The sequence below is a fragment of the Dermochelys coriacea genome, chromosome 3 (genome assembly GCF_009764565.3).
Source record: "Dermochelys coriacea isolate rDerCor1 chromosome 3, rDerCor1.pri.v4, whole genome shotgun sequence".
Taxonomy (NCBI): domain Eukaryota; kingdom Metazoa; phylum Chordata; order Testudines; family Dermochelyidae; genus Dermochelys; species Dermochelys coriacea.
In genome coordinates this window covers 46,225,825-46,248,506 of record NC_050070.1, presented here as the reverse complement: position 1 = coordinate 46,248,506, position 22,682 = coordinate 46,225,825, and the positions used below count along the sequence as shown (strand labels likewise).

General features: G+C 39.4%; 1 protein-coding gene across 1 annotated transcript in view; it reads right to left on the bottom strand.

Moving 5' to 3' along the window:
• Nucleotides 1-22,682, bottom strand: part of LRRC1 (leucine rich repeat containing 1) — a 119,424-nt gene that overhangs the window by 19,291 nt on the left and 77,451 nt on the right. Inside the window, exons 5-9 of the mRNA XM_038397257.2 lie at nt 14,542-14,598; nt 12,765-12,828; nt 8,275-8,349; nt 6,481-6,625; nt 2,563-2,681 (exon numbers count right to left, since the gene is read on the bottom strand). Of these exons, the coding sequence (XP_038253185.1) occupies nt 2,563-2,681; nt 6,481-6,625; nt 8,275-8,349; nt 12,765-12,828; nt 14,542-14,598 (460 nt within the window). The remainder of the gene's footprint in view (nt 1-2,562; nt 2,682-6,480; nt 6,626-8,274; nt 8,350-12,764; nt 12,829-14,541; nt 14,599-22,682) is intronic.

Here is a 22,682-nt window from a genome sequence, read left to right as displayed (position 1 = left end):
TCAACTAAAAGATGTATATAATAGGGCTGTCAAGCAATTAAAAAAATTAAATGATTAATCAAACTGTTAAACAATAAAAGAATACCATTTATTTAAATGTTCTGGATTTTTTCTACATTTTCAAATATATTTATTTCAATTAGAACACAGAATACAAAGTGTACAGTGCTCACTTTATATTTATGTTTGATTACATGTATTTGGACTGTAAAAAACAAGAGATATAGTATTTTTCAATTCACGTCATACAAGTACTGTAGTGCAATCCCTTTATCATGAAAGTTGAACTTACAAATGTAGAATTATGTTAAAAAAAACCTGTATTCAAAAATAAAACAATGTAAAATTTTAGACCATGCAAGTCCAGTCTTACTTCTTGTTTGGCCAAAAGCTAAGACAAACAAGCTTGCTTACATTTGCAGGAGATAATGCTGCCTGCTTCTTGTTCACAATGTCACCTGAAAAAGCGAGAACAGGTGTTCTCATGGAACTGTTGTAGCTGGTGTCGCAAGATATTTACGTGCCAGATGCGCTAAAGATTCGTGCTGCATCCAGCATTCCAGAGGACATGCGTCCATGCTGATGACTGATTCTGCTCCATAACAATCCAAAGCATGTTCATTTTCATCATCTAAGTCAGATGCCACCAGGGGAAGGTTGATTTTCTTTTTTGTTGGTTCAGGTTCTGTAGTTTCCACATTGGAGTGTTGCTCTTTTAAGACTTCTGAAAGTATGCTCTGCACCTCATCCCTCTCAGATTTTGGAAGGTACTACAGATTCTTAAACCCTGGGTTGAGTGTTTTGCTATCTTTAGAAATCTCACATTGGTACCTTCTTTGCGTTTTGTGAAATCTGCAGTGAAAGTGTTCTTAAAATGAACATGTGCTGGGTCATCATTCGAGGCTGCTACAACATGAAATATATGGCAGAATGTGGGTAAAACAGAGCAGGGGACACACAATTCTCCCCCAAGGAGTTCAGTCACAAATGTAATTAATGCCCTATTTTTTTTTAAACAAGCGTCCTCTGGAATGGTGACCGAAACATGAAGGGGCATATGAATGTTTGGCATATCTGGCACAGAAATAGCTTGCAATGCCAGCTACAAAAGTGCCCTGCAACTGCCTGTTCTCACTTTCTCTAGACACTATAAAGAAGAAGAGGGCAACATTATCACCTGTAAATGTAAAAAAAACTTGTTTGTCTTAGCAATTGGCTGAACAAGAAGTAAGAGTGAGTGGACTTGCAGGGTCTAAAATTTTAGATCGTTTTGTTTTTGAGTGCAGTTATGTAACAAAAAAAAAATCTGCATTTGTAAGCTGCACTTTCACAACAAAGAGACTGCATTACAGTACTTGTATGAGGTGATTTTAAATACTATAAATAAAATATACTTTTTCTTTTGTATATCATTTTTACAATGCAAATATTTGTAATAATAAAAATAATATACACTTTGATTTCAGTTACAACACAGAATACTCTCTCTCTCTCTCTCTCTCTCTCTCTCTCTCTCTCTCTCTCTCTCTCTCTCTATATATATATAAAAATAAAAATAAATAAATAAATGTAGAAAAACCATCCAAAATATTTAATAAATTTCAACTGGTATTCTATTGTTTAACAGTGCGATTAAAACTGCAATTAATTGTAATTAATTTTTAAATCGCGATTAATTTTTTTTGAGTTAATCGCGTGACTTAACTGTGATTAATTGACAGCCCTAGTATATAATTTTAGATTAAGTCAGCAAATCACAAGTTAAAGTGAAGCTCTACTTCAAAATATGGACTATGTAAAAATGGCACCTTGTTACTCAGCATCATTGCTCTATACCTATTCAATCATCGGTGCTTACAGTTCATGCCATGGTCAAGAACAGAGTAAAAAGACTGAGGCTACTCATATCTGTTACTTTGATAAATAAGTTTTTAGTCATTAGTATTGCAGAGCTAAAATAGCTAAAACTGAATAGGGTTCCTTTTTGCATCAATAAAACTGTGAACTAAAATCTAATTGCAGAGCCAAGTTCTGCCTTTAGTAACACCTGGGCAACACGAACAATTGTCTGCGGGGGTTTGTTGTTGTTGATAATGATTCGCATATTCAAAACAATCTAAATTGATTTTTCGCTCAAGTTGAGTCTACAGGTCTTGCCATTAGATAAAGAAAATCGTTATACTTGTAAACGGAGCATACCTTAACAGAGCATAAGAGTCAGTAAGACAAATCTGTAACCCCACAATGCCATTCTCTCATATAATCACTTGCAGAAAAACAGTTATTTAAAAATGAGAACTTTGATTTACCAATTTTATATTATGGCAAGTTCCTCTTGAACGTATTGTCATTTAAATATACAGAATATATTCTATATGGAAACAGTATCACAACTGTTGTAACAACCATGCATTTACTTAATGCAAACTCCACTGTATTGTACTTAGCAGTAACTATAATAGGAGGAGAAATAAAATAAAGGCATTACAATCAGAATGAATCAGTGCATAAGCAATAGGCCTAATTACTGCCAGCTATTTGAGCAGTCAAGACTATACTCACCAGCAGCTGGTTTTCTGTTAGAACTAGTTCAGTAAGGCTTTCACAGTCTCCTATTGCTTCTGTCAACTGAACAAGTTTGTTCTGATCAGCCTTCAAGATAGACAAGTTCTTTAAATTTCCTATAGATAAAAGAGAATCGTAAGTTTGGTGGTTGGCTTCAACTATATCTGTATCAGATGTTCCCTTTAAGATTAACACAGTCATGTTGCTGAAATTATATTATTCCAGCACATCTGCAATACATGTGAATATCTAAATATTAAAATATTTTTTCAAAACAAAATTTTAAAAATGTTGGATTTTGTTATTGCATTGCAATTTTTTGTAAAACCAAACGCTATAATGCATTGTTTCCTCAGATAACCTAACTAGTTTTGTAAAGCTACAACAATACTAAATATTCTGTAATTCAGAAAACATTTAATGCTTTGGTTTGCATTGCTAATGGGGATTGAACACAAACAGTAAGAGCAAAAAAAAAAAATAATAAAGTAAGGAACTCTAAGCATGTTCAACAGCAAACAATGGAGACTATGAAACTGCACATAACCTACAGTTTGAACATTTACAATCATACAAAATACAGTGCAACTTTTCTTCTGTTGGGAAATTTTGGTGTATTTGACAAGAGTTTTCTAGACTAAAGTTCAATAGCAAAAATAGGATAAGTGTCAGATATAGACAATGAAAGCTCACTTGGAATTAGACATCACAAATGTAAGACAAACAGGGGAATTTTCCAATTTGCAATGGTTGTGTTTTACTGAATATGTAATGCTTATCTCCGCTTCAATTTTAGGTGCTGTATTGCCAGCATACTATAGTTCTTCTAGACAATAATAATAAAATATCCATAAATAAATTTTAACTGTAGGATTGTTATTGGTGGAAGAGGAGCTCAAAATCATGCATCGTCCTCCTCAAATAGTGACTCCATAAATCTATGTGAAAAGGAAAAAAAGTTAGTTGTGGGGTGAACTTGAGAGCAAATGCTCCCAATAATAAATGCCTTTAAAATCCAATAACTGAAAGGTTTGCTTGGGAGCAAAAGTGTTTTCAGTTATATTTCACGAGTCTGAAGTTTGACAAAGGGCTAACAGTATACCATATCAATGCGTTAAGAAACAGAAAGTCCTTTTATACAGGGAGTGTGGGATAATCAGGAGTTAAAATATTTCACCATCCAGACATGACTGGGGAGATTGGGGTAGGGGGAGGGGAGAGAGAAATCAAGCCATACAATATTTCCTGATAAGCATACGAAAGTGTTTGAAATTTTAAGCCTCTAGTAATCTGTATTCATTAAACACAGATACTAAAAAACAATCTAGTACTTATGAAAACTGAACCCTCATTTAATTTTCTGTGATCAAAACATGCTACATTTAGTTAGAATAGGCAGGTCCATGATATGATGTAGGATGTCCTTCTCTATCCTTATCATTGTGCTGGACTACTATAAAAATAGGCTAGTTTTGTACAAAATACAATTATAATCCCAAACATTAGGTTACCAGATCCTTCATTATAAAATGAATTCTCTATGAATATACTTCACATGTGTACTTCATGTGATTTCCTTTTTTGCTTTGTGTCCTTCCACTGTGTACTCTTATGACAGTTAACGTAAAATTTTCAAGCATTTGCCTCACCTAAAATATTCTTAGTGATTTTAGTAGGTAACTGAAATTACATGATAAAGGCTGCCAAGGAGGTTACACTGGTAAACACTGCAGTTTAATATCCTGTCTGCATATTTACTGAAGAGGGCTAAGACCAAAAGGCATAGAGGGACAGTTCCAACAACCCCATCTGTTGATATCAGTACATGACTTGTAGCCTGAACTCTGCACATCAGCCTCAATGTCTATAAGTGGCACCAAAGAGGAACTTTTTTTGCATTCTACTTTTTAAAAAAAGCTGACAAAAATTACCACATAAATGCCAGACTATTATTACTGTTAGTTTGTTCTAGCAATACAAACTAGAAGTAGTAATACTAACAGTAAACAGCCGTAGTTTGAGGTAGCACACCCAAAAGCCTCAAATAGGACCATGGCCAAATACACTAGGTGCTGTACAAACACTAGTTAGTCTCATAATGGCTTGGTGAACAAAGATAGACAGATGCAATAACTCATAAGGTCAGAATTCAAAGAAAATCATTCTGGGAGATGAGTTCAAGCCCTGTCACTGTCAAAGAGCTCTGTACCAGAATCATTGTAGCTCAGCACACAGATAGCTAGTGTAAGCACTAAGTGCCACTCTGCTTCTTGGGGAAAGGACCACATCTTCCTCCAGGTCAGTGGTATCTAACCTTTTCAGCTGAAGAGCCAAACATTACTTTTAAAAAGGTCAGTGAGCCACAACTGATACTACAGGGCAGACTCTGTCCTGTTCTGGTCCCTTTGTGCTGTGTACGATGGAGACCTCTGCCAGCTGAGAAAAGTTTGAGCATTCCCCAGGCTGCTCTAACTTGTTCTGGAGACAGAGAACCTGTGAGTCATCACTGGTGCCAAGTTAAGTTTTCTTCCTTCTACCCTCTCCTGAGCTGCTCTGAGTGGCTGTGCTAGGCTCGGCAGCATCGGTCAAGCTCCATTCCTGTTCTTCATAGGGTTCTAACAACCCAACAGGGAAGCAAATAATGGAACTGCCAGAGTTACTCTCCTCTCTCCCCTCAGATGCAAAAGGCAGCCAGTGGTGGAGCTGCTGTGGTTTAAAAACCACACACAATGTTTGTTTTTTTTTAAAAGACCTATGCTCAATGAATTTTACTAAATTTACTAAATAATTTTATATGTGATGTGCTACAAAATAGAATTTACAGATTATAAAACCTCCAATGAATCAACTTGTACCGGAGTGTGACAGAGCAAGTTCCTGCAGTATCTTTGGGAGATCTTACTGTATTAAGTTTATGTATCATTGTAGGCCAAGGATTCCATGAATTCCATGGGGGAGGGTGACCAAAGCTCCTGCAAGAACTAACAATAGGGGGTGATTAGGCAAATTCACTCAGGCTGCAACACTTCCATAGAGGTGTCACCACCTGGAGAGGCTCCCATGTACTAGTTCAAATAGGATTCTCCAGAGACCAGCAAAGAAAGGACTTCTGGATAAACTGAGTTTAAAATAACTGAGTGTCTTATTTCTGATCCATTCCAACCAACAGACAGACCCAATCCTTCCCTGGATGGGTTGGAAGGATTTGGGCCTACTGAGGTCCCATATTACTGATGGGTGACCTCTGGAAAGCTGTTAGCATAGGTATAAGGAACTTTTATTGTTTTTTAGATGTTTTCTCTGTAATGTTTTCATGTTAAGAATAAATGTGCGTGTTTAGAAAGGGCTGTGTGGTAACTTGTGACTGCTCGCAACTACAGCTGTTTATAGCACTTGGAGAAAGATGGCGGCCTGTTTAGGTAGTCTGGTTTTCTGGGGATATCACAATGTAGGCAGAGAACTGTGCAGCCTCAAAACACTCAGTCAAGAGTAAGACTGAGTCTCTGTGTCTCTAACCAAGAGAAATGACAACTGAGGAGCCGGGAGCCTTGCGTGGGTGCCATTGGTGGACCCCATGCAGCGGGAGCATGGGGCAGTTGCCCTGAACTGTGACACTCAACCCTCTGGTGCTGATGGTAATGTATCACATATGATGTACTGTCTCATACTCTGCTCAGCAAGTTAATAATAAATTTAGGCAGCCTAAATGGTGAGGCATAAATTCCATAGTAGAAATAAAAATATTCAAAGTGCAACGTTAGCAGGACTGTGTGTATAATTAGACTTTTTAAAAAAAAATTGGGATAGGCTCATGTCTTACATAAGCAGAAATTGCAAAAGATATTCAGGACACATATGCTTGCTATTTAGACCAGATCCAGTAGTTGTCTATTATGTTTACTTTATACTACTTACCAATACCATCAGGTAGCACCTCAAGTAAATTCTGAGAAACGAGGAAATCTGTTAAGGACTTCAGACCATTGATCTCTTCAGGAAGTCTTTCCAATTTATTTTCAGAGACATCCAGACATAGCAGGTTTTTCAGATTTCCTATTTCCTACAACACATTTAACAAAACAAAAAAATCCAAAATCATGTCCAAACTTGCAACACCAAGTCACTTAAAGTTTCCTACCACAGTTAAATTCCATGAAGAACTCAGAAGGAGGACCTCTTTTCTAAATGCTGGAAGATGACCATTTTCATTTTGTGTGATATTACAAATGACAACAGCAGCTTCTTATGATAAAAATATTGACTAGCACAGGCTAGGTAATTTAGACAAAACGTTTCCATCTCAAATATTACATAATATGTACATAATGTACATAATAGGAACCACAAGCAAGCAATATAAGTGAAACATACGCCAAAATAGTCTTTTTCTTGAGGAAATACTCAATGTAGCTATTTCTCAGAGTTACAGAACTCAAATCACACATACAAAGTCTGTCTCTCCCAAGTAACTCAAGGCAAATCATCATCAGCCCCTCTTGGTTGATATTTCAACATACCATAACTATCAACATCTAGGGATTTCATATCTTTTTCCTCCCTTTGCAACAAATGGAGAAATACAAATCAGAAGCACTGCTGTACCAACACAGCTGAAAATAAAGATAAAAAATAGAACAGCAACCTTAATATTTCATATATGAAATATTTCATATATAGACTTTTACAGAGTAGCAACAAAGATCACTGAAAATCTGAAGACTGATCATGTTAGATAGCAAAGATTTTTCTCTCTATTTTCTAATATTTGAACAACTAGTTACATAAAGTAAGTTGCTCATAAAAAGCTTTTTCTTAGGATTTTTCCATTGGACATTAACAAAACCCACTAATTATTGCTAAAAATGGCTGCTAAACTTCAGATGTTCACAGAAAACCTGATATGGCAGAGTCTAATTGGATCCTCTTACAAGTTCTTACTATAGCTAGTCTAAATGACTGAAAAAGGCATACACTAAGCTCAGTTGTAATCACTATTATTTTTGCATCGATTTTCAGCATGCAAGATTTCCACACCACCCACAGTGGACTCAGCATATAGAATATCAGTGAAATGGCCTGATTTTTTGGCTTGAATCTTAAGAACAGTTTTTTGTTTTTTTTTTTAAATGCACTAACAGACAGAGAAGCTTACTAGATTACAGAAATACCTTAGCTGTTAAGGCCCCTCATCCTGCAACTGAAGTCAATGGGGTATTTGCTTGCACGTATCCAGTTGCAGGACTGGGGGTCTCAAAATTCTATTTATGGAGGAAAATTTATTATCCTGTTTCCTCTGTACACTGTATTTTAAACAGCAGAAGAAAGCTACAGAAGAGGACAGTTCACACACAACTTTGATTAGTTGCATTTTGATAAGTGTGAAGAGTGAGGATCAGTTGAACTGAATACTGGTCCCCTGATCCCTGGGCCATGAACACTACAGACAGAATGATCAATTTCTGGAAAGGGGAAATGTCCTGTCATTCATCACATAAATACTCTGAAGCCTATCAGCCATTTTTGATGCATATGACACTTCTAAAGCTGAAAGGCAGAAATCCTAACGATACTCACTGAACTTTTCAAAAAAGCTTATAAACCACAAAGTTTAAAAACATATCCGCCCAAAAAAACAAGTTTGATATTTGTAGTTTAGCCACAAAGAATTTTTTGTTCACAAATACTTTTTTCATGAGAACACTACTTTACCTGAGGTATTTCAGCTAACTGGTTTCCATCCAGCCAGAGGTCTTTAAGACTGAAAAGTGCACCAATTGTTTCTGGCTGCAAAATGTAAACAAAAACAAAAGAGCAAAAGGTAGTTAGAGTAATTCAGAAACAAGCAATGCATGCAACAGAAGAAAAACTTGTTGCCCAGGAGACCTAACACACTGATTTTAGTACTATTACTATGTTGTAATGCTAGTTCTGATTTAGAAAATGTGACTAAATATGACCATAAGTTATCTGTATTCATTATATATTTTGGTAAATATCCAACAGGTGATTTATGTTTTTGACGAAGGCTATGTTAGTCTAACAAAGGGAACTCCACATTCTCAGACGGTTTTTAAACACCTTTACATGCAGAGGAGGGACAGGTATTAGGCTAGCAATTACAACCCATTAGACAGAATCAGAAAAAATTTATATTCAAGTGACCATATAGGGTCCTCTTTCTTGTTTTGCTTACCTAAAGAATTAAACTCCAAGTTATAGCTCCCAAAACAACTCTAACCCATCCCCTTCCCACCCCCCATATACACACACAAAATACTATGTATTACTGTCATATCTGAAAGCCAGAAGAATATACGGGAGAACACAGTATACCACAACTGCGTAATTAGAGTTGTTGGTGTAACCATAATTGTAACATTAATATAATTTAAGTGTTTAGTGTAATCACTAAAATATGCTTTAAAAAGAGCAAAGTGTAAGCATTTGTCTTTCTGCACAAGAGCCTTATTTCATATTTTAGCACACAAATGAGGCCTCCGTTCAATCTTGAAATAAAAAAAGATAAGTACTGGGGCACAACTGAGGAACAGAGAAAACAATCTGTGCCCCTTGCTTTGTTTCTGCAAAAAGATCTGTCGGGATCCTTCCTTTTTTGCTGAAAAATAATTCTACCACAAATTAACAACATATGGTGAAGTGCCAGACTACAGATCACATCATTTTAATAGCTATAGTAATAGTTAGGATAGGGTCATAAAAGTATCAAGGTACATCAGCTGAACTTATTGTTTTGTATTGTATGAGGATCACAAGAAATAGGTAACATGATGGCAGCATGTCATTGCCAATTTTTCATTTATATGTATAGAAATGTTCCAGAAGTGTCACTGCTTCCAGTACAATCTACATACCACACAGACTATGCTGACAGCTTGTGCCACACACTCTCAAAGAAACTGCGGAACCACCTGATCAACATCCTCCACAGCAAACAGGGAAAGATTAAGAATGAGCTCTCAAAACTGGATACTCTCAAAGAACCAACCTTCCACACAAACTTCCTCGTGGCTGGACTTTACAAAAACTAGACAAGCCATCTACAACACATACTTTGCTTCTCTACAGAAGAAAAAGGACACTAAACTATCTAAACTACTACATGCCACAAGGGGCCACAATAGCGGTTCCCTTAACCCACCCAACAATATTGTTAATCTGTCCAACTATACTCTTAGCCCAGCAGAAGAATCTGTCCTATCTCGGGGCCTCTCCTTTTGCCCCTCCACCCCCACGAACATGATACAGTTCTGTGGTGACCTAGAATCCTATTTTTGACATCTCCGACTCAAGGAATATTTCCAACACTGACCAACATATTAACCCACAGAGACCTTCCTACCAACACTACAAAAAGAAGGATTCTGGCTGGACTCCTCCTGAAGGTCGAAACAACAGACTGGACTTCTACATAGAGTGCTTCCGCCGACATGCACGGGCTGAAATTGTGGAAAAGCAGCATCATTTGCTCCATAACCTCAGCCGTGCAGAACACAATGCCATCCACAGCCTCAGAAACAACTCTGACATCATAATCAAAAAGGCTGACAAAGGAGGTGCTGTCGTCATCATGAATAGGTCAGAATATGAACAAGAGGCTACTCGGCAGCTCTCCAACACCACTTCCTACAAGCCATTACCCTCTGATCCCACTGAGGGTTACCAAAAGAAACTACACTATTTGCTCAAGAAACTCCCTGAAAAAGCACAAGAACAAATCCACACAGACACACCCCTGGAACTCCAACCTAGGGTATTCTATCTGCTAACCAAGATCCATAAACCTGGAAATCCTGAACGCCCCATCATCTCAGGCATTGGCACCCTGACAGGAGGATTGTCTGGCTATGTAGACTCCCTCCTCAGGCCCTACACTACCAATACTCCCAGCTATCTTCGAGACAACACTGACTTCCTGAGGAAAATACAATCCATCGGTGATCTTCCTAAAAACACTATCCTAGCCACTATGGATGTGGAAGCCCTCTACATCAACATTCCACACGAAGATGGACTACAAGCCGTCAGGAACAGTATCCCCGATACTGTCACGGCTAACCTGGTGGCTGAACTTTGTGACTTTGTCCTCACCCATAACTATTTCACATTTGGGGACAATGTATACCTTCAAATCAGCGGCACTGCGATGGGTACCCGCATGGCCCCACAGTATGCCAACATTTTTATGGCTGACTTAGAACAACGCTTCCTCAGCTCTCGTCTCCTAATGCCCCTACTCTACTTGCGCTACATTGATGACATCATCATCATCTGGACCCATGGAAAAGAAGCCCTTGAGGAATTCCACCATGATTTCAACAATTTCCATCTCACCATCAACCTCAGCCTGGACCAGTCCACACAAGAGATCCACTTCCTGGACACTACGGTGCTAATAAGCGATGGTCACATAAACACCTCCCTATATCGGAAACCTACTGACCACTATTCCTACCTACATGCCTCTAGCTTTCATCCAGATCACACTACACGATCCATTGTCTACAGCCAAGCTCTATGATATAACCACATTTGCTCCAACCCCCCCCCAGACACAAACACCTACAAGATCTCTATCATGCATTCTTACAACTACAATACCCACCTGCTGAAGTGAAGAAACAGATGGACAGAGCCAGAAGAGTACCCAGAAATCACCTACTACAGGACAGGCCCAACAAAGAAAATAACAGAACACCACTAGCCATCATCTCAGCCCCCAACTAAAATGGCTTCGGTTGCTGTACATTGACACTCCTGATTCTGTAACCCAGACAGTCTAGCTTACATGAAGTACTATGTAAATTCCCCAGTGTGAGTTGATCTGTATGCCCTTCCCAAATAATCAGGCTCAAACTCCAAAGGCATCACAAGCAGCAGCCTGATAAATCGTGCAGATGCTCAGCTATGGTAAAATACTTCTTTGGACCATTTATAAACACTAACAAAATTCAAGCAGGGTACTGGTTTCTGACAGTTTCAATTTGAACTCAAGCCAAGACTAATTTGAGTACTCTTCAGTTTGATTAAAGCCATTTACACAGCTCTGCTAATCATATTGCAGTGTCAATTTAGCTATTGAAGCCAAAATATATTTGTGGATAAGATGATAAATAAATTGAGGTTGAAAAGTGCCAGCCTCTCCAACGCATCATCTCTCTAAAACCTCTCCAACGCATCATCAAGGATCTACAACCTATCCTGAAGGACGACCCATCACTCTCACAGATCTTGGGAGACAGGTCAGTCCTTGCTTACAGACAGCTCCCCAACCTGAAGTAAATACTCACCAGCAACCACACACCAGAACCACTAACCCAGGAACCTATCCTTGCAACAAAGCCCGTTGCCAACTCTGTCCACATATCTATTCAGGGGACACCATCATAGGGCCTAATCATATCAGCCACACTTATCAGAGGCTCGTTCACCTGCGCATCTACCAATGTGATATATGCCATCATGTGCCAGCAATGCCCCTCTGCCATGTACATTAGTCAAACTGGACAGTCTCTACGTAAAAGGATGAATGGACACAAATCAGACGTCAAGAATTATAACATTCAAAAACCAGTTGGAGAACACTTCAATCTCTCCGTCACTCGATTACAGACCTGAGTGTGGCTATCCTTCAACAAAAAAACTTCAAAAACAGACTCCAACGAGAGACTGCTGAATTGGAATTAATTTGCAAACTGGATACAATTAACTTAGGCTTGAATAGAGACTGGGAGTGGATGGGTCATTACACAAAGTAGAACTATTTCCCCATGTTATTTCTCCCCCCCCCCCCCCACTGCTCCTCAGAGGTTCTTGTTAACTGCTGGAAACGGCCCACCTTAATTATCACCATAAAAGGTTTTCTCATTCCCCCCTCCCCTTCCTGCTAGTAATAGCTCATCTTAAGTGATCACTCTCCTTACAGTGTGTATGATAAAACCCATTGTTTCATGTTCTCTGTGTGTGTATATCAATCTCCCCACTGTATTTTCCACCGAATGCATCCGATGAAGTGAGCTGTAGCTCACGAAAGCTTATGCTCAAATAAAAGTTAGTTTCTGAGGTGCCACAAGTACTCCTTTTCTTTTTGCTTCCAGTGTGGGAAATTTCTGTTCTGGATATTTTAGTTCCACATGAAACAGCAACATTTTCATTGTCATATTCCACTGATAATATCTTACCAAGTTATAAAGTTCATTGTTTCCTAAATCAAGTTCTTCTAGTCTCTGCAGGTGGGTGAGTGATCTGTAAGCAAAGAAATAACCCCATTAGGCTAGACCATCACAGAACCCCTAAATACTTGAATGAGCTCTTTCCACTGTATAACCATACGTTCTTCTAGAAAAGGATTTTATTGGGCATAGATTATGTACATTAACATGATACTGACGAGTACTGGGTTTGTCAGTATAATGTTGTGCCTCGGAAGCATAAAATACACTATAACTGATAAGAGCATTTCCCACTATGCTAATCACTAGTCTTAGCCATGGTCAATACCGCAATTTAGAATAAGTTGAAAACCTCCACAAAACGGATCCAAACCAATTTACGGCTGGATGAAAACTTCTTACATTACTCTGCATTTTTCATTTTAAATGCTTTATAAAGCTTTACTCACCAAGAGCAAATAAAGATTTTTTTACCTGATGAATGAGTGTCTTAACTCATTAGCTTGTGTAGAATTTCAGCTTGAATTAAAAAAAAAAAGAATCTGAGCATTTATGGCTTTAAAAGAAGCCTTCTGAATGTGAACAAACAACAGAGCTTTCCTGATGCACTTCAGAACAGACCCTTCCTCTGGAGCTTCTGCTTATCTTTCCCCACCCTGCCTCAGCATGAAGACGAGACTGGCCAGTTTCACTACTGCTAGTCAGAACTCTGAGCAGCAGTAAGACTATCTATTTATAAACAGTTTTACTCCGATGCTGCATGGAAAAATTATCTATTCATACTCTACAGTTCATTGTGGCGTCTGAAGCGCCATGAGGCTCATGAGAGTTGCGAACAGCAGCCAACTGGGTATACTGAATATATCCGCAAGAGAGGAAGATTCAAAAGAGGATGATACAGGAGGAGAGTATCAGAGAGACTCCCATCCCCTGATAGTCGCAGCCAGGAAGCTAAGAGAAGAGACTCTTTACTCCCTTAGTCCCACAGCAGTGAGGAAACTCTGGGGTACTGGGAAGAAAGAAGGGAAAAATCTTCCTCTTCCAGTAGCCAAAAGGGAGAAAGGAGTTCAAAAACAGTCAGATGTCCAAGCAGGGGCTGTCACAAAAAAAAGACTTGACTCCCTGTACCTGGTGCAGACTCAGCACCCCAATAAAAATCCTAGGACCTTCCTTCTTTCACAGAAAGAGTGGGGTTGAATTTCTCATTCTATATTACTAAGGGATGCTAGCGGCTCTCATCTCCAGGCTTGCAAGGTTTCTGTAAATTACTCAACCTCTCATGTAATTGCTTATTTACAATGTTTTAAAAAAAATGTAAAGCTCCACACAGGTTTAATACAGCTCACACAGTGAATGTTAAAAGTTTTAAACATGAGATCTACCTTCATTTACATAATAATTAATATTGGTCATGTAATGATTAAAGCTTCCACCTCTTTAATAATTTAGCATTCGATTACAGTATTTAGCTATTCAGTATATTCTGCACATTTCTATTACACAGAAATATTACACAGGTAAAATTGATTTGCACACAGCCTTCAGACTCCTGTTCCTAACCAGTGATGAACTAAGTTCCTGAGGCAACTTGCTGTTTATTAAGGGAAAGCTACAGCCCGTAATTCTTCATTCATTATGCAGGAGATTGAAAAACACCTTGTATTCATCCACAAATTACAAGAGGGCCAGAGAAAATATTAACTTCAGACTCCCCCCCCCCCCCCCGCCCCGAGGATGGGCATATATTAAAGCACACACGACCACAGACACATGCAATGGAACTTACTCAGGTAAGTATGTCAGAAGATTCTCTCTTAGTTCCAAGGAAGCCAGGTTAAAAAGGCTAAAAAAAGAAATAATTTTTGAAGCCATCTTAAGATATTTTCTTTAATAGTTTCAGTAACTAAGGAAAAAGGAAGCTTTATACAGTGTATTCCAGTGATCTCTAATGGAAGTCATCCCCCAATAATTTCTTTTTTAAAATCTCACACTTCATTTCAAATGATTGCTTGATAGACTAAAGAGAGAAAATTTTAAAAATTAGACTTTTTGTTTAAAAACAGTTCAAGGAAGGAAGGAATCAACACAGGAAGTAACACCCCACATTTCCACTTGGATAGAAAGGTCAGTGGTATTAAGTTACTAAAAAGATAATGTAGGTTTTTTTTAGTCATTATATGAAAGTAATTTTACTGATTGGCTTTTAGATGAGGATATATGGGCTATAAAGTTACAGCAGCAGCAACTAAACTCAACTCTGGCTATACCCAACTTGACAACTATGGCATGCTCATTATCACAAGTGACGGTATGTTTCTAAGCTGTTTGCTTACTCCAGAAAGCTGGAGTAAGGCTTTTACTAACATCACTATAGTAACATTCAGATTTTCAGGGTTTTATTTATGACTAAATGGAACACAAGGAGTCAGAAATTATCCCAATGCTATAATCTGCCTTAATCCTCTAGCGTCCCAGGAAAAAATAAAAACCAGATACTGTATCTACAAAGAAAAAGCAGTTCTCTACAACACAATATGCTCTGCCATGAGTGCTAAAGGTTTAATTTTCTTTTTGGACAAGGTGAGGTAAAAATATAAAGTATTTATAGCTACTACTGCAAAGAGAAATGCAATCACTGTCCTATTCTTCAGCCAAATCTGAATTCAAACAAAAACTAAATTTAAAACATTTCTAATATTGACTATGTCCAACATAGGAGAATTTATTACTAGAATGAGGATACAAGAAGTTGAATGGGTACCTTAGTATAAAAACCCACCAAGAACAAACAAAGTTGCAAATAAATATTTTTCTTCTTCATCAATACAAGAAACTGGATTACGATCAAGTGTCCACAATGATGAGATGCTGGTACCTTGACTAGGATAAACAGTGCATGAGTTTAGAATCTAATGTAACTTTTTAAGCAGAGTAATTTAACTACTGCAGCAGTTCTCAAACTTACTTGATCGCCGCCCCCCTTCTTTGTATCTGTAGTCACTTACGCACCTCTCCGCCCCACATGTACTTTTACTGCTGCCCAGCTCTGAAGTCAGAGCGGAGAGCAGCAGCTGCTGGCCGGGTGCCCAGCTCTGATGGCAGCACTGCACCAGTAGCAGCACAGAACTAACGCCGGCAATGTGAGAACCGATATTTGTCAATATCACCTTTCCACAGCAAATTTAGCGCCCCATTGCCACCCAGACTTCTGTGCTGCTGCTGCAGCTGCCACCCCAGGGCTGACAGCTGGAGCCCTGCTGCCACCTCCCGGTAAGGTATTGAGGGAGGAGGAGAAGAAAGGAGAGTCCAAGGCAGGGAAGTGGGACTGCAGCTTCCCCCTTTATCCCATCCCCTACTTCCTGGGTGTGCACAGCCCTTGTGCACGAGCCCCTGCTGCCCAGGGCTGAGAGCCAGAGCTCTTAACATTTTTTAAATAAAATAAATAAATAAAAAGCCACACACAGCTTGTGCCTCCCTTGACATGTTATTGCACCTCCCTAGAGAAGTCCGCCCTGTAGTTTGGCAACTGCTGAAAACTACTGTAACAAATTATCAAGGGGTATGTTAAGTTCTCTATAGCTGGAGTCTTTGGCGATCTTTAGAAAGATGTGTTCTAATTCAACCACAAGCTACTGGGGTCCATATAGAAGTCACTGGGTGAAATACCATGGCTTGAGTTATTGCCAGAGGTTTGACTACATTACAACAGCCCTTTCTAACCTTAAAAGCTATGAATTTTGCATTTCTTTAAACAGGAAGAAGTCTGGAATATACCACATGATTAAGGGGTTTTTTTTTGTTTGTTTTTAAAAGTATTATTACATGTTCAATGAAAAGGTATAATGAAAATACCCCAATTGTTAATGCAACACTGAGATCATAAACAACAAATTGGACATTAAAAAAAGAAGTTTTCCAATGACATATGGTGGGACTCACATTTCCTGGTCATCTAAAAACAAAGAAACCGTAGTTCAGATAGATGATAATTTGCAAGTTACAAGGTCACGTAGTGTCGGACTTCCTCATGTAGCCAAGTGTATCAAGAGAAAAGTCTGACCATGAGGCGGAACTGTATCCCTCCTGTCAAACAGATCCCAGGGCAGCAGAACACAAGCATGCTCCCCATTCAATGTATTCCCCCACCAGACTGCTGCAAAACTCCTGTTGTTGACTTCACTGACTATTTCCACACAAAAGCTCTTTTAAATTTCTGTGCTATACCGCTTGTGCTTCCCTACCACCATATTTCCCCTATACCCTTCCAATATCTCTCCACACAACCTCCCCCTTCCCTACTCAATCTCATTCGAGTTCTGTGTTCTCTTTCGTACCCCACTCTTTCAGACCCAAACATCTCCAAGATTCACTTTTACCAAAAGTAGATTAAAAGCCAACAAGATGCATTTATTCCCACTAAGCTATCTCAAGATTGTGAATTTTTAACTCGTGTTCATTTTCTCCTCCTCCCACTCATCCTCCCTCTTTTTGAATAATACACACTCTTAAGTACAGTTATTTTATTCGAGTTCTTATACCACACTTGTCACAATCTACCCAGATTCCCTTTTGTGAGCAGAGTTAAGGGCCACAAATAACACATTAACCCTAAAAAATTGGGGGAGGGAGGTAGAAGAGTACACTTTAACTATAACCCTGAGAATGTCTTCCAGAGATTAGGGCATATACCTCAATACTTTTCCAAAAGGAGAATATTGGCTCAATTCGAATCTTACAGAGGTCAGCATCTTTACTTTGTCTCTAAACTGATCATTATGGTCTCTTCAAAGTAAGTAATAAGACCAAATCAACACATGTCCGAATTAAACATGATCTTGCTTATTCTGCAAATTTGAGGTCGAACTAACAGGGATTTACCCTACTGAAGACATTACAACTTCAGATGCAGATGACCTCGTTGAATAGCAACAATAACCTACCACGATAAACTGAATATATATCAACTGCAGTTCCAAAAAGCCCTATGTACACATCAGTCAGAGATTAATTCAAGTCTTCTTAATGTCATTTTAATCTTATTGACACATGGACCAGAATGCACTTAAATCTGCAGTAAATTTAATTACCTTGGAATTTACCCTTTGTAACTATTTAGTCTACAGAAAGTTTTCCACAAAAATTATCCACCTGGAATCACCTCACTATACTGTACTGTCAAACCACTTTTAAATTAAATACCCTTGGAAACTCACTTCTCCCACAATAATATTCAGGATCTGTTCTGGTTTAACACATAATTTTAAACTTTAATGGAATCATGTGTACATACCCAAAATGAGTAGCCGTGTGATTATAATACTGTAACTCTGATCCTTCCTTGCTGCACACTCCAAGTTTTGTGATGACTAAAATTGAACCTATTCAAGGCAAGGACTGTGCCTTTGTCTGCTATGAAGTGCTTAGTACACTTTTGGGTGACCATACGATAAATTAATCATGTTAGTTTTGTCCAGTCAATTTATTTTCAGCTAGCTTTGGTTACTGATTTTCTGGATGCTTATTTAGTAATGACCAAGCTAACATGAACAAGCAGCTACAGATCAAGCAAATCTTCAAAAGATGTAGAGAGACTTAGGTGACACTAGTTATTGATCCTACTTGGGTATCAAAAATGTTGCAACAGTGATCAATTTTCTGCGTGTGCCTCTTTATCCAAATTCAATTGAACAGAAAATAATCCAACATGAACATTTGAGGAACCTTCTATGTACAACTTATGATATTGGGCACTCTGCTTAGCTGTAGCAGACAGCAAACTCCATTTGGGGTGAGGGGTATGGTTGCCTTCTGTTGTTTTCTTAGCTCCATGTTGGACTGAAATTCCAAGAGGTGGTCATGCTGGAGAGTGGAGCCCACATGCCCGTCTTTGAAAGAGTCGGTCTTTAAGGTCTATTAACTAGTGAATAGACACAGCCCAGGCAGACCGACAGAACGGCTGAAAGAAGTCAGGTTTCTCCAACATCTCTGAAACAGGTTGGAATTTGGAAAATGGTTCCTTCATTCGGTTACTGGGGAAATTCCAAGTGTTAGTGGTAGAACTTATAAACTCCACGGACTCTCAGACCAAGAGAAAGGAAACTCTGGGCAGGAGAGAGGAAGAGGGGTATGCTTCCATAGCAGGGACTCCTGTTTAACAGTGGCAACAGCCGAGGAAAGAAGCTAGTTGACCTACCGGAGGAAGAGACACATACTGTTTTGGAAGAAAAGTCATGTGCAGGAGGGGGGATCCAGGACTCTTTTCTAACCCCAGAGAATGCTCCAGAGTGGTGAGGAAACTGAGGCTAAGAAATATATAGAGATGTGTTTATTATTTTTGTCTGGATCTGTGTATCTTCTGTGCTAACTAAGAAAAAAGAAAAGGAGTACTTGTGGCACCTTAGAGACTAACAAATTGTAGAAGTCCAGGCTGCTGTTTCGACCTTCAGGAGTCCACCCAGAATCCTTCTTTTTGTAGTGTTGGTAGGAAGGTCTCTGTGGGTTAATATGTTGGTCAGAGGTGTGTTGGAAATATTCCTTGAGTCGGAGACATCGAAAATAGGATTCTAGGTCACCACAGAATTGTATCATGTTCGTGGGGGTGGAGGGGCAAAAGGAGAGGCCCCGAGATAGCCCAGCAGAAGAATCTGTCCTAAGAGTATAGTTGGATAAATTAACAATATTGCTGGGTGGGTTACGGGAACCACTGTTGTGGCCCCTTGTGGCATGTAGTAGTTTATATAGCTTAGTATCCTTTTTCTTTTGTAGAGAAGCAAAGTGTGTGTTGTAAATGGCTTGTCTAGTTTTTGTAAAGTCCAGCCACGAGGAAGTTTGTGTGGAAGGTTGGTTCTTTATGAGAGTATCCAGTTTTGAGAGCTCATTCTTAATCTTTCCCTGTTTGCTGTAGAGGACAGGTGGTTCCGCAGTTTCTTTGAGAGTGTGTGGCACAAGCTGTCAGCATAGTCTGTGTGGTATGTAGATTGTAATGGATTTTTTACCTTCAGTCCTTTCGGTATGATGTCCATCTGTTTGCATTTGGAGAGGAAGATGATGTCTGTCTGTATCTGTACGAGTTTTTTCATGAAGTTGACAGATTTCCACTCTATACGGCTAAATTCAGTGCCTTGCATAATGACAGGTTTCAGAGTAGCAGCCGTGTTAGTCTGTATTCGCAAAAAGAAAAGGAGTACTTGTGGCACCTTAGAGACTAACAAATATTTGTTAGTCTCTAAGGTGCCACAAGTACTCCTTTTCTTTTTGCGAATACAGACTAACACGGCTGCTAAGTAAAAAGAGTAATTGTGTTTAGAAACTCACAAAACTTGTCAATGTTTGCTTTCACTTCTGGGAGAACGCATCACAAACTACTGGGGAGCCTGTGGGTTCAGCACTGGCCCTACAGCCTGGTCCCATTTCTGTAAAGGAGTAAGACAGAGAGCCTGTGGCTAGGAAACATGCCAGAGTGGCCAAAGGGCTGGAGCCTATTTAGACCAGGGGAAGTTTATATAGATCTAGTGTATTAGGTCCCAAGCCAGCAGCCTGGCAAATATCCAGACAGGGCAAGCTCTCCCAGGGCTGTATATTTTTAAAAGCAACTGCACTTAAAAAAGGATAGGGGCATTATTCTCCCCATATGGGGATGCTGATTGGACAGCAGCCAGATAGACAGCACAGAAAGGAGAAAGAGAGCAAGCCTATAAATTCAGAGCTAGGCTCCTCCTCAATAAGATTATAGGACCATCTACAATGAAAAGACAACAATAAAAACCCACAGCAACGAGTCACAGAGAATAAGTCTACAGACTCAGGCTCGCAGAGTTTACGCTGCAGTGCTAAAAATAGCCATGTATATGTTCCCACTCAAGACTCTGAAACTCGAAAAGGAGGTGGGTTTTTTGGTTTTGTTTTGATTTTTTTTGCAATGCAGAAGCACCCACAGAAATGTTGGGCTGGAAGGGACCTCGAGAGGTCATCTAGTCCAGTCCCCTGTGCTGAGGCAGGACTAAGTACAGGCAGCCCTCAGACTTACGACACAATTGGTTCCTGAAAATTGCATCGTAAGTCGAAACATTGCAACTCCAAACCGCAATCCATTGCGGGACTGAGCATCGTAAAGTTGAAACTGATTGTAGTAAGTCTAATCAGGGTGCCAATTCAGAAACGTCATAAGTGCGGTTCATCGTAAGTTGACTGCCTGTATACCCAGGCCTTCCCTGACAGGTGTTGTCCAGCCAGTTTTTAAAAAACCTCCAGTGGCAGGGATTCCACAACCACAACCAGACTTTTTTAATGCTTAACACAGACTAACATGGCTGCTACTCTGAAACCTACATTTAGAATGTTTTTCCTACTGTCTAATCAAAATCTTCCTTGCTGAAGATTAAGCTAATCACTTCTTGTCCTACCTTCAGTAGATAATGAAAACAATTCATTACCGTCCTCTTTATAAACAGCCCTTAACATATTTTAAAACTGTTATCCAGTGTCCCCTCAGTTTTCTTTCTTCAAGACTAAACGTGCCCAATTTTAAAACTCTATAGTTCAGATTTTCTAAACCTTTTATCATTCTGTTGCTCTCCTCTGGACTCTCTTCAACTTGTCCACATCTTTTGGACAAAATCTTAAAAGTGTGGCACCTAGAACTGGACATTGTACTCCAGTTTAGGCCTCACCGATGCCAAGTAGAACAGGACAGCTACCTCCTGTGTTTAACATATGACACTTGTTAACACAACCCCAGAATGTCTTTTTCACGATCACATCCTATTGTTGGCTCATATTTCATTTGTGATCCACTAAAACCCTCAACTCCTTTTCAGCAGCACTACCCCTTACCCAGTTATTCCCCATTTTGTAACTGTACATTTGATTTGTTCTTCAGAGTAGAACTTTGTACTTATCTTTACTGAATTTCATCTTGTTGGTTTCAAATCAGGTTGAAGTACTTTTGAATTATAATCCTGTGCTTACAAATTCTTGCAACCCCTTCCAGCCTCATGTCATCCCCAGATTTTATAAGCATATTCTCCACTCCGTTATCCAAGTCATTAATGAAAATATTGACTAGTACCAGATCAAGGACTAATCCCTGCATGACCCTACTAGATACGCCCTCCCAGTCTGACAAAGAACCATTGATTAACTACTCTTTGAGTATGGTCTTTCAACCAGTTGTGCACCCACCTTATAGTAATTTTATCTAGACTGCATTTCCCTAGCTTACTTAGGAGACTGTCACATGGGACTGTGTCAAAAGCCTTACTAAAAACAAGATACATCATGTCTACACTGCTTCACTCCGCCCCTTCCATTAGGCAAGTTACCCTCTCAAAAGGGGGAAATTAGGTTGGTTTGGCATTATTTGCTTTTGACAAATCTATGTTGGTTATTACTTATAACCATATTATTCTCTAGGTGCTTATGAACGGATTGTTTAATAAATTTGTTCCAGCATCTTCCTGGGTATTGAAGTTAGGCTGCCTGGCCTGTAGTTCCCAAGGTCCTTTTCTATGAGCTCTCCACTGCACATTGACCAGCCAGTGTGGACTTGGGCAGCTACTGGCCCCATACTCCCCTTCCATTAATTTAAACCTCTTCCCAGGCCTTTGTGGTCCCTTTCCCCCTTCAGCTGTGCAGCACTATGAGGGAATCAGAGACCTACAGTCACACCCTGTCCCCAGAAAGGAATAGCCTCTCAATTTCTAATGGGGAAGTGGACCAGAGCTGGGGCCCTTCTGCCTGGATGAGGGGTACTGTGCAGTGCACAGCTGCAAGAAGCAAGGAACTTGAAGGAAGAACCCACACCCTGGCCTGGGAAAGAAAAGACAACAGAAGGCTGCAGGTGGACTGAAACCAAGAGACCTGCTGGGGTCCTATACTCTGCAGCAGAAGTAGATTCCCACAAGTGTGGCTGGAAGGTGTGACCCAGGG